At 44.0% G+C, this 12,860-nt stretch overlaps 1 protein-coding gene across 7 annotated transcripts in view; it reads left to right on the top strand.

Moving 5' to 3' along the window:
• The window catches only part of Dclk1 (doublecortin like kinase 1), a 283,576-nt gene that overhangs the window by 257,635 nt on the left and 13,081 nt on the right, over positions 1-12,860 (top strand). For 5 of the 7 annotated variants that reach the window (XM_013118991.3, XM_040754407.1, XM_005077890.4 and 2 more), the window contains one exon: positions 3,775-3,888. In XM_013118991.3, the coding sequence (XP_012974445.1) occupies positions 3,775-3,888 (114 nt within the window). Of the gene's footprint in view, positions 1-3,774; positions 3,889-8,622; positions 8,697-12,860 lie in introns of all 7 variants that reach the window. The other 2 variants (XM_013118992.3, XM_005077892.4) reach the window with 1 other exon arrangement.

Here is a 12,860-nt window from a genome sequence, read left to right as displayed (position 1 = left end):
TCTAGCATATCCTACAACCCAGGAGCCCTGACCCCATTGGATGAATTTTCCATGTCATAGATGAATGGATGCCCACCCCTCAGTTAACACAGAGGTGTCTAACAATGTCCTGAAGGAACATTCCCCTGACATGCTCACCGCCACTCTCTTTGACCTCTGGATCCTCAGATATTCTCTGGTTCCTTCTGCCCCCAATCGTCCTCACCTTCTACCTCACTGCTGTTTGATTTCCATCGCAGAAAAGGCAACCCACTGAATATTTGCACTTAGCTAACTTGCAGTCTAGTCACAAGGGGCTCCATGAGAATGGATGTCCTCTACTGTGCTTTGGTAGGAAAGAACAGCTCAGACATGGTTCACTTTTGACTTAACCTTGAGCAAATGATGTCCCCACTCTGAGTCTCGGGTTGTTCATCTTCAAATGGGACTGATGAGGAATACAGTAGGCACTAGTTTGAGGATAAAGGAAATCAAGTGTGTGTCGTTAGCTTAGGCCACCAATAGTTAGCCCCTCCTTCCCCTTCCTCTGCCTGCATCTTCCTGATAGCAAGCCTCCCTACATTTCAACACAGACCTTATATATTCTGTTCTTGTCTCAACTTGCCCTGGAGAAAAACATGGCCCTTCTCTGGAAGTTCCTCTTTGCTCCCGCCTACCCCCTTGTTCCTTCCTGCTGTTTCTCATCTCTCTTTTCTCCTCTAGCTTACCCTAAGACTGCAACTGGACTCAAGTTTCTTTGACCTAAATTTGCCTCCCCAGCATAGTTTCTCATCCTATTTCATAGTGCAAAGGTCATTACTCATCTCTTTGCTTGAGGTGGCCTGGAACCATAGGTAGTAAGACATGGGGAGCATAGATCTACAACATCGTCAGTGAAGTGTGTTGGTACCTCACAAGGCATCACTGTATGAGAGTGGTCCCTTTAACTCAAGAAGAACCCCCAACTAGACCACAGGCATAATGCTGACATCGGTAAGACTTCCCATTTCATTCCATGCCTTGTGAAATGTATAAATAAGCTCTCAAAAAATTGACTTAGATTCCAAGGGTGGTTGACTGTCTTAAGTTCCAGGTACCATTTTTTATAATTCAACATTGGGGGTGGCATTTACCGCTGATTTTGCCCCATTTTTAAAAGTCTGGGCCGCGTGTTTGTTATCACCATCCCGCTGCATACAGAGTCAGAAACTAGACAGTGAACTACCCATGTAAGATGCTGCTCATCGCACACATGTCTTACATTACATCAGTCTTATTTTTTTTTAATTGCTGGGGGCTAGAAAGATGGCTCAGTGGTTAAGAGTACTTTCTGCTCTTGTAGAGAATCTGAGTTCAGTTCCCAGCATCCACTTAGCAACTAACAACCATTTCTAGTTCCTCTGATGCCCTCTTCTGGCCTCCACGGGCACTGCACACATGTGGTGCACATAATACATGCAGAAAAAAAATACCCATGCACATAAAATCAAAATAGATCTAACAAGAAAAGAAGCATAGATTCTTCCCCCTTCCATTTTTAAAATACAACTCTACTGGTTTTGGACAATCTTCTGCTCTTTCTGTTTCATTTCATCTGCCATTATTCTCCCAGATAAATTCTTACCTTGAGAAATCCTGGGTAACTCACTGCTTGGCAGGCAATGGTTTAAGCACTTGGACCACCTTCTCTCCTTCTGCCTGTCATCCTTACTACTGTCAAATCCATCCCCCACAAACAATTTTCTAAGCCCTTCACAGTGGGGCAATGCTCTCATTCCTCTCAACAGCACTGGGATTTCCCACCGAGCTTTGGAACCACTCTTATCCTGTTGGCCTCTTACATAATTTGGTCCAGTGTGTGCCCTTTCTCTCCCCATTAGCAAGCAGGCATCCCGAGGGTAGGGGCCATAGCCTGGCATCCCTGATCTAGGCCTCAGCACAGTGGGTATTTCACCCATTCTTGTTTCTGTAACCTCCCCAAGCATCATCCGACTTGAGCATCTATTCCCAGCTCGTTCTGTAAAACGGGAACTCTTTCCCTCTTCACTGTTGGAAACTCTTCCTCCAGATTTGTGTCACCCCACCCCAACAAAAAAGACGTGTTAGTTAATTCCTTCTTCTCACCATCAACCCATATGGGTTTTTTATTTGCTTTATAAAATAGTAATTTTTATTTAAATTAGAAATGAGTTTGCTTCACATGTCAATCCCAGCTCCCTCTCCCTCCCTTCCTCCCCCGCCCACCCCCCCCACTAACTCCCCCAGTCCCCCACCCAATCCCCACTCCGTTCCCCAGGCAAGTAAGGCCCTCCATGGGGGGTCTCTGGAAATCCATATGTTTATTGTAATGTGAATACCCACTGTTCACAGGTCAGAGAACCAAGTGCTTGCATTAACGATTGCAGAAAACTTGGAAAAGGTGGTACAGTGTGGTGATAATGGACAGGTGGATCCATAGATAACAGACGTGTCATGAATATGTATAATGTGGTAGACGAATAAGTTAAATCGATACCAGAAAATACAGGTACATGATCAAACTGACAAAAATAAAAGACATTGGGGAGCTAACGAAAAGCCATTGGAATGGACTGTGCTTGACTAAGGAAAGTGTCTTAGAACAGGTTATCTGAACCTGAGTCATCAAGAAAAGGGGGGGGGCGGGTCCCAAAGAAGAGGGTCCGTTTGTGTGTTTGCTGTCATTTCCTTCACCAGCTAGTGAAACCTTGGTTCCCATCTAGACACGTAGTTGATACCCACTGGATAAATGAATGACCTGCACCAAGGAGGAGCAGAGCCCGTGCGCAGAGAGAGGCTCATTCATAACACGTGTGTGGCGCTTGGGGACAGCAGATTTCTTTTTCTGGGCAGAGACAAGAAATGATGTGTAAAGTGGTGAAGGGGAAAGAAAAAAAGAAGTCTGAAAATGGACATCTCTCCCAGGTTTGGGTTATGCCAGACAGTGATACAGGCCCTACCGTCCATCATTCGTCTATTCCATAGTTACTTATTAAATGTGTGACATGTTCCCAGACACTGTCCTAAGACCTGGGATCTAACAGTGAGCAAAGTACAGTCCCTGCACTCAAAGATCATTCAGCCTTTCGCCGTGAACCAGTAAGTGGTGAGGCATGCGTACATCCTTGGTTACCGTTAGGTCACCTGGCTCACTGCCCAGCAGAGAGCAGAAGCCTTAGCTAAAAGGAGCTTTAGCAGGGACTGTGTCGTAAGGACAGGGTCTTAATGGAAGGTGATTTGAAGGCAGTAAGGACGATTTAAAACTTAGGAAAGAACTTTTCACCTAAGGGGTTGTCTGGGATTTTAGAATGGCCAATTGAGCAGCTCTGGAGGAAATTTTTATTTATGACCACACAGGTGACCAGTTGTGCTCATCTCCTTAGCTTTTGATCTAAATCACAGGCTATGGAGAGGAAGAGGTGCTGGGCCCAGGAGTTTTGACTTGGCCATATCAACCTTTCCTTGAACATACATGTGTCTATGGGGCCAACATTGGAAATAGATTTTATTAGAAACCAAAGTCAGTATATTTTGGTTTTGGAGACAAACCTCCGAGGGTCTGATGGTACAGGACCAGCAGTTCAAATACCAGCAGCAAAGGGAGACAGCGGGCGCCGTCCCTTTAAGGACAGGCTCGTGAGAAAGCCTTGGTTGACTGCTCTCTGACCTCTTCCAGTCCTAAGATACTGACCTGAGATTCACATTTCGACCTCACTTCCGCGTATCTCATTTTTTCTTTTTTTTTTTTCTTTGTCTCTCACTCTTTTTACCCTCCAGGATGACGGTCTCCCAGAAAATGAGCATCAGCTGTCAGTAGCTGGCAAGATCAAGAAACATTTCAACACGGGCCCCAAGCCGAACAGCACAGCAGCCGGAGTCTCTGTCATAGCAGTAAGCATCTGAAATATTCACCTCTAACTTTTAAAGGCAGCCCACCCGAGAGAGACAGGCATTCCTTCCGAGATTCCTCCCAGAGGCAGCGTAGTGGGTCATTTCTTCAGGCAGCAGGGGAGGTGGTGTGTGTGTGGAGTGTCTCCCTGAGTGCCTCATTATCCAACACCTCCAGGGACTCTGGCAGCATATATTCATTTCATGATTTATTAAAACAAATAAACAAACAAACAAACTCTCCCCAAACTGGACTCTGTGCCAGTGTAAACTTCTTGACTCTCGGTGAAGCATTCAATGTCCTTTAGCCAGGACCTGCAAGGGGAGGGGAGCTGGGAGGGAGACCACAGAGCAGAGAGTCTGGGGCAACACTAAATCTAGGTGACAGGGAAACAGCACAATGCAAACACGGAGCGGTCTGCAGAGAGACTGAATTTCCGGGGACGCCCAGAGAAATCGCGTGTCTTGCTCCTTAGGAATTTGTTAAGTTGACATCTTTTATCATTTACCATTTTGTTTGATGAGATTGCACTGGGTATTTTTTTCTCCTGATCTGAACATGCAGGCATACACTATATGTAATTTGATAGCTTCTCTAACAAAGATGAGATTGGTCTGAGACATTCTAAAACCTCAGACTTCCTGGTGTCAAATTCTGGAGTGCACATACATATCCACATCTCAGATCACTTGAGTTTTTAACAATTTCCTCTTTAGCCAGACTACGTCTGTCTTAGCAGGACACCCCGTGCGACACTCAGGTTGTCCCCCTTTTCTCAACAAAGCATTTAGTTAGGGTGATAGTGAACCCTGGGAGAATATTCATGCTGCGGACAGCCTTAATGCTCACCTAATGAACAGTGCTTGTGGTTAACCCGTTCTATGGGTGTTCCAGTGTTCCGTTTTCCTTTTCGCTTTTTTGGTGCTGCTAGAGTGTGGAAGGACCGCTTTGACAGTTACCTGTCTGATAGGGACTTCCTGACTCTGCAGGTGGCGCAAAGACCAGCTTGCTCTTGCTGTCTGCGTCTCTCAGTCCTACAGGGACCTTTTTCAGTACAGTGCGGGTGATGACACATGAGTAAACAGATGTCCATAGACCGTAAACTCCTTTAGATGTTCCTGGGCAATGCTGAGGTTTTACACAGTCAAGGTTTTCCTTTTGCCTCTCTATCTCTTTCCAAGAAAACTCAGTGGGAAAAAAATCAACTGCCCTCCATATTTTCCAGAGTGCCAGTGTTCTTTGTCATCAGCTAACATCCACCAGGAATTTTTTGCAAGCCACTGTCTCTTGAGGAGACACAGTGAATCCAAAACTCTATTTTCATAGGCCTGGTCTTTCCAAAAGATTTGGCTTCAGTGGGCCACCATTTTGGAATGGATTGCCAGCACCCTGTCCACAAAAAAAGATTGTTTCTCAGTCCTGCTCATGGCTTATTGCTTTTAAGAGAATATCTTTCCCATCTGGGTTTTTTTTCTCCATAATTTCATTTTATTGGTCTATGGTTTGCTTTGGCTGTTTAGTAATGATTTGTTTAAAGTATTCTGGGAGTCCTGTAATGACTATGGACAGAAACTTCGGTGTGATTTTCCAGTTAGCAAATGATACATGTTTCAGGGCAAACTCTATTTTAATCAGATGCTGATAAATTCTGAAACCAAATCTTTATGAATTTATTAAATTATGAATCTGTTAAAATGTCATCAAAATGTCTCAACAGAATATCAGTTGTCCCTGGTATTCTTTCCAAGTATTACAACTACACTATTTTGAATGTGGTTGTTTTCTTTGTTTTGTTATTGGGTTTGTTTTTTTGTTGTTATTGTCACTGTTGTTTCATTTTGTTTTTCTTTTTGAGACAAGGTCTCACCTGTACACCATGCTGACCTAGAACTCATTATGTAGCCCAGGTTGGCTTCATTCAGACTTGAAGCAGCCTTCCTATCTCAGACTCTTGAGGTGTGAGTCACAGTGCCCAGCATGAATGCTACTGTGAAATGAGAAGTCTCAGTTTATCACTAACATATTTTCCAAGTCAACCACACCACAATAGAAATATGAGTTACAGAGTGCTGACTCTGAGTTGCAAGGCATAGGGCAGAGCTGGGCATTAGAAGCTGGCCACTAGGACTGCCTTGCTTTAAGCTTTAAGAATAGCATTGGCAAATTCCATAATCTTGGCTCTGGTTTTACGTACAAGCAAGTTCTATCACAAGATTAAATAAGATTAGTGTTAAATAATATGCCTTTCCAAACTCTGTGTATGACCACAAAGCAATAATAGTGGAAGGTGAACTAAATACCTTTTATGAATGGTATAGTCTATAAATACCACTTGACAATTTAATAATTCTGGTTTTGTTCCCCCATGATAAGCACTTCTCCAATAAATACAACACAGTGGTGACTTCTGTTTGATAAATTAAGTGAAAACTAAGTCTCCTTCAAACAGATTTTTCACCTGAGCATGTATGTGCTCCCAGGAGGCTATGAAATTGATGCATTTTACTTTAAATTGTCTTTATCTTACATAGTTCTTTTCTTTTTTATGCACTCCTGGAATTTTTTTAATTAGACTAAAGTGTCTGTTTGCAGATTTTTTTCTTTTCTTTCTTTTATTTTTTTCTTCTTTTTCTGGAAACAGTCATACCACTGGTGTTTACATAGGACACAAAGCAGCAATGATTATAAAGGAGTTTATGACATGTTGCTTTCTTGAGTGACAAAAGACCAAAGGGCATACAGTCTTGCAAGCACTCTCTGCCCCCAGGTGTTATCTCTGACATGACTGTAGTCTGAACTACACTGGCTTGTCCCTGCTGCCACTTCTCCTGTTTCTCATTCCATGCACTACTGAGAGCAAGGGAAGGCCAAATGGCGACTTCATGTGAAGGCTGCACGAGGGTCTCCAATTGGCTGGGAATGCAATTACCAACTGGAGATCTTGAGGGTCGTGGGGCCCTTCTGAGAGAGGGAAAATAACGTAATGCTGTTGGATTGAGCAGTGAGGTTAGGGGAGGATCCCCGCGGTCCATAAATCCAAGATAGTCTGCCTCCAAGAAGGGTTCCATTGTCCTGAAACCTTTCCTATCAGTTGGGAGAGATTTAAAAAATAGGGAAACAAAAGGTTATTAAAATGCAATTTATAGACATGAAATGGAATTAGAGATGACATTTTAACGGTGGACTCTCTGAGAGCTGAGACAGGAGGGAGGCATGATTAGATTTGCCCAGCTTGATGAAGAACCCATGACTAAGATGACATATTTCCCCCATTTAATGCTGTTTATTGTTTTGGTTGATAATTTTCCTAATGCTTTAACATCGTCCTTTTGAATTTTGTTCATGCAAACAGAGCATTTCAGTCTAATTGAACAAATCCATACGAATCAGCTAATAGTGATGCTGGGAAGCTTGGTTCAATAGCGCCTGCCCTGCTCTGTGACACTCTGCCTGTAGATGGCAGGAGAGAACTAGTTACTTGCCACCCTCTTTGTGGCCTAAAATAGAGGCCACACAATCACCTCTCAGAGAGCAAGTGTGCTACCAATTTTTTCTCTAGAAAGAAAGAAAGAAAGAAAGAAAGAAAGAAAGAAAGAAAGAAAGAAAGAAAGAAAGAAAGAAAGAAAGAAAGAAAGAAAGGAGGGAGGGAGGGAGGGAGGGAGGGAGGGGAGAGGGAGGGAGGGAGGAAGAAAGGAAGGAAGCAAGCATTTTGAAGATTAAAGCCTCACGTGGCTTTCTCTGAACACTAGTACAGTCCAGTTTCCAATCAGAACACCCAATCTTCCCAGTGGTTTTCAGTTTAAATGCCTGGTACCCTAGCATGTTTTCGAAATGCCTCCTTTTGTGGTTAGAAGTAGAAGCTGTCAGGAACATCAAATCGATGAGACACTTGAAAGGACTCCAGAGTCTCTATTTCCAAAGCAAGGTGCATCCTTGGTGGGCAGAACAGGGGTACAGGCGAGCAGCAGGACTATTGTTCTCCAGATTTTGGCACCAAGGCTTTTATTCCCAGGTAGCCAAACGCTGACATATCATTCCAGAATGGATGGTACTGGGAACTTACCTGGTGTTAACTTTGATGTGCCTTTTGTTAATGCTAAACACTTAACTGTTCATATGTGCTTCTACTGTTCAGAGAAAGCTATTTTTCATTTAATTTAATTTTCCCAGAGAAACTGTACTACTATCTCATCTCTTCAGTTCAGGAATATAATTAAGAATAACTATGGTTTTTGAAGACCAACTCTCTCTTATCTCTAAATGTTTGTAAAGTGTGCAGTTTCCAAGCCTCATCTTTTCCTCTTTATTTCTTAGTTACAAAGCTGTGAGTTTAAGCCTACTGGGTGTTGTTGGGGAGGGTGTCCAATCAGCAGGCTCACAGTGACTACTGCTGACTTAGTTTACCTGTAAAGCACTTTCTATTGCATAAACAGAAGAGGTGTGTATAGCCTCTGGAACTGAGGACATCATTTAATGCACACTCAGAAACTTGTTTGACAGACTAGAGCTATCCTGGCAGATTGGCATCCGAGATACTCGTAAGGGGTTTTTGTGTTTTGTCTTTTTTATTTTATTTTATTTTCGCTGTACAGATTGCATTATTAGCTAGCTTCTCTGCAGAAAAGGCCTGGTCACTGTGTGTGTGTACGTATGTAGTTAACGAAGAGCTTGGACTGGAGTCTTAATTCCTGAGCACTATGTTGATCCACTGAGTTGCCCCATTTCTTTCTGCTCAGCTGGACCACGGGTTTACCATCAAGAGATCAGGGTCTTTGGACTACTACCAGCAACCAGGAATGTATTGGATAAGGTATGAGATGGTGCAGCTCAACAGTCAGTGTTTCCATGGCAACGTGCTGGCAGTCTCCATTTACCAGTTCCTTCAGTGGATAAACATGTTTTTGATTTGTTACCCAGTCCATATGCTGCTTTATCGGTTTCGTTTTAATCTTGATTGAGATGCCACACCCCCTCATTCCTTCTTTTCACCCATTATTCACACTGACATTTGCCAGCTTTCCTTCCATCGCACATGCTCAGTATCGATTTCCCCTTCCGGTTAAAAGGACAGTATATTCCATGTCGATGCCAAAGCATTTGCCTGTTGTTGCTGATTGAAGCGGTGATGTGTCCAGAGCCCTTCTGTCCTGTAATAAATGGCGCTGCGGAACACCTTAGTGTGTACTCTATAGAAGTATATACTGTCATTTTAAAGCCATTCAGCCCAGCCTTAACCTCCCTAGGTGACGAAACAATGCATTTACACGTTAGCAGTAGAAACGCCTCCTAGTACAGTGGGCTTCAGAATGCATTGTGTGTGTTGGTAAGCTTGTGTTTTCAAATTCTCCACCTTTTTGTTTTGTTTTGTTTTACCGTTTTCTTCCCCCCTCCCCGCCCGAAATTCCCTTTATGTACCTAGCTACTGCATGAATTTACTTTCCGATATTTCGTAATTGTCAGATTATTAGTTGGCTTATCTGCTTGAGCAAGGGGGGGGTCTTTGGGGATATTGACTTGTTTAACCAGCTTGTGAATTCTATCCCATCATTCCCTATTCCAGTCAATGGCCCTGGCCTCCTGCAAGGGGCATTGTGTGTGTATCTCTCTAGAGTTACCCACAAACAAGATGACTTTTGATGGTTTGAGAAATGAACTCTGAGAAGTCCTAGGGAACTTCTCTTCACCTTAATGCCTCCAAAATGATCTCCAGGTAAAAGCTGAGAAACGCCCCATGCCCCCTTCTTTGCCATCTGTTTTCCTCAAACAATGGAATCTGTTGGCAGCAACATGGTGTCTGCCTGACACTGTCTCATGGATCAGACTGCCAAGTTTTACCAGGATACCATTATACTCATGTGTGTATAGATACAGATATACTTTATATGTAATATGTATAAATTTTCTCTCTATTTTTCCTAATTATTTGTTAAAATAATTAGGGTCTCAAAACAAAGAGCAAAAATGCGGTAAGGTCGTGGCCATAGATCTGCTCACAAGAGGGAAACCCAGCCTCAGGAGGACTTGTAAGTGAGTTTTCCAGAGAAGGTGTTTTGTACCTTCAGGACTGGTCTAAATGAGGGGTCCCATGGCCAGTGCTCCCCTTACCTAAGTAAATTAGCTTTGGGGGAGGAGGAGTTCATTACGAGTTGCCTGCACACAGACTCTTTAACCCTGAAGTGACACGGAAGGGTACACGTTTCACAAAAGCTAGTCTTCCCAGTAGATTTCACACACTGTGCACACTCCTGAAACAATTTCTGTACCAGGCACAGACCATTCCCAGCACCCCAAAGCACCCGGAAGCACCTCCTGGGCCCTTCCCAGAGGGCGCTTTTGTCCCAGGGATAAAGGCTAACTGAAAAGTCTACCTGTGGTAATTAGTCTTGCTCTCTTTCATGCTTTATGTAAATTGAATTGTACCATGCTGCAGCCTTTCTTATCCTATGTCTCCTGTCCTGGGGTATATGAGCCAGATGCGAACATATAGAATTGATAGAGGCTGAAAATTAGGCATCAGGTGTGTCTAATTACATGTATACTTATTTGTGCTTTTAAAAAGAGAAAGAAAGAAGGAAAGAAGGAAGGAAGGAAGAAAGTCATCCTTAAATCCATTTAATTTCAGAAAAAAATGGAAAATCCTGAGGAATTATACAACTCATAGGATAGGCTCAATGTGTCAAGGAAACATAATAATTAATACATGTGAGCCAGTATTAAAAAGACTAACTATAAGCTATAGTGGCAGTTCCCATCCTCAGACTAAATGACACAGCCCTGAATAATGGGCAGGAGCAGATGGGACATAATCTCTTTTTTCTTCCACACATAAACTGCTCTGTTTTCCAGCTGGGGGCAGTAACAACAGTGTTTATAGTTACTGCTGCACTAAACAGCGTACACAGTATGTAAAGCTAAACGGGCGACATGACACTAAAATCTCATTGCCATCTATGCTTAATTAGGAAGTTTTATAATGCCATTTAGCCCCAGAATGAACGCTCTCCTTGCTGATCACAAATGCGTCCCTTTTATCTCCACGGAAGTGGGAACATTCATCTACCCAGGGTGGCAGGCCAACTTTTCAACATAAACAATTGTCACAGGCAAACGACCCCGCTCCCAGTTGTTGTGTTTATAAGCGCTCCTGGCTGTTGAGGCTGCTCTGAGAGAAGCTCTTCAGGGTCCCACTTGTGTCTACAAAGTAGCTCACATGAGGGTGTCAGCTGGTAAATCCCTCTCCGGGAGGTGCCCCAAATCGGTGGGATCCTCTTAATTGGCATTTTAGTATCGACATGATGGGGGTCCATTTTCCTTTCTCTCTTTCACGACCCAACCTGTTCTCAGCACCTCTACTCTTCCTACAGCCAGGGAACTGGCTGACCAATTTATCTAGGAGGGCTTAACACCCAGAGCCCAAGCTCACTAGGCTGCCCCACCCCCTGAGCCCCTAGAGCATTGTTTCTCCTTATTTCATGTCACAGGAAAACGTACATCTGCCCTATCCATCTGCCTATCAAAGGGGGCCCAGTTGAATCATTCCTACCTTTCCCAAGTAGAGACATCCCTATGGCTGGTGCCGCGGCCAAGAACACACAGAACAGAATTCTGCGTCTGAGGTGTGCAAACCATGGCCGCGGCTAAAATGAAGTAACTCGGTTCAATAAAACAAACATCAAAACAGGGTGCCCATGCTGAATCAGATGAAATGGAGAGATGAGTTAGGACAAAGGGGTGACTGAGTTCCCAGGCATGATGTAGATGTGTGTGTTGGTGTCACCGCCCCCTTCTGAAACAGTGAGTAATGAGGCCGCGCACCAGCAGCCAGGCGCTGGCTTTGGGAGGCCATCAAATGCTGTCATGCTCAGCTCCTAAAAGGAAGGGTGCCTGGCAAATGCGTCTTGCTGGTGCAGGTTTGAACGAGGTGTCCCTGTTGACACCAGATAGGACTGGCAACATGTTGTTAGCACAGCAGACAGAGCTCTGCCAGCCATGACCAAGAAGGCCTGCTGGATGGCAAGTGGCCTTGGCCTTGCTGTGCTGAGTCCCAGAGGCTGCCAGAGGGGAGCAGATGTTTCTATAAAGACACATGATTGGCCACTCCTAGCCCCTGCCCCACCCTGGCTTCTTCTGTAATAGAGGGGTGAGTTTAAAGCATCCAAAAGTGTCATAGACAAACTTCAAAATCAGTCACGCTTTGGTGACGCAGAAGCTTCCAGGAAACAGTGAGCATTGGGCCCTGCAGGTGTCCCCTGAGGTCTCAGACCAGATTCTAAAACATTGAGAGCACTCCATGTCTGTTGCTGTGACAAGAAGGGCAGGAATAATGAGACATGCAGTTCCCACCTTTGATCCCACACTTGGGAGACAGAGGCAGGTGGATGTCTGTAAGTATAGGGTCAGCCTGGTATAGGTAGCAAATTCCAGACTGGCCAGGACTACACAGTGAAAATGAGTTATAAATATTACATGTATATCCAGGAATAGTGAGCCGCCTGGGTCATGTTTCACCAAGCCAAGCAGATGCTGTTTTGATTTGTTTTCAGAGGTCACTTCTGAGAGCATTTCAACAACAATGTCTTGCTGGACATTCAGCTTGTAACTAGAAAGAAGACAAAACTGTGACACCCGAAGTCCTCAGTGGGTGTGAATTGAAGAGAGTCTATTCTGTTCCAGGGGGTCCTAGACAACTCAGTGTCTACTAAATACTACTTGGTATCTATTTTTACCTCACTGCCCCTCTTTTTGACTTAAAAGTAAATATCTACAGTCTTCTACATACGCATTTCTGCCGCATATTGCAAGCAGGCCTTAGTCACATTTCCTGATGAGACTCAGCCATCACACGTTAATAAGCAGGAAGGCAAAGGAGCCTGTCTCCCAGGGAGCAGCCTAAGGTCTACAAGAAAGAGCATACACGTTGACAAGCTGGAATCAAAGACTCTGAAACACGTGAGGACCATACACCAGGTTAGAA

Source organism: Mesocricetus auratus, unplaced genomic scaffold (genome assembly GCF_017639785.1).
Source record: "Mesocricetus auratus isolate SY011 unplaced genomic scaffold, BCM_Maur_2.0 Super-Scaffold_100011, whole genome shotgun sequence".
Taxonomy (NCBI): Eukaryota; Metazoa; Chordata; class Mammalia; order Rodentia; family Cricetidae; genus Mesocricetus; species Mesocricetus auratus.
This window is presented reverse-complemented; position numbering and strand designations above follow the sequence as displayed.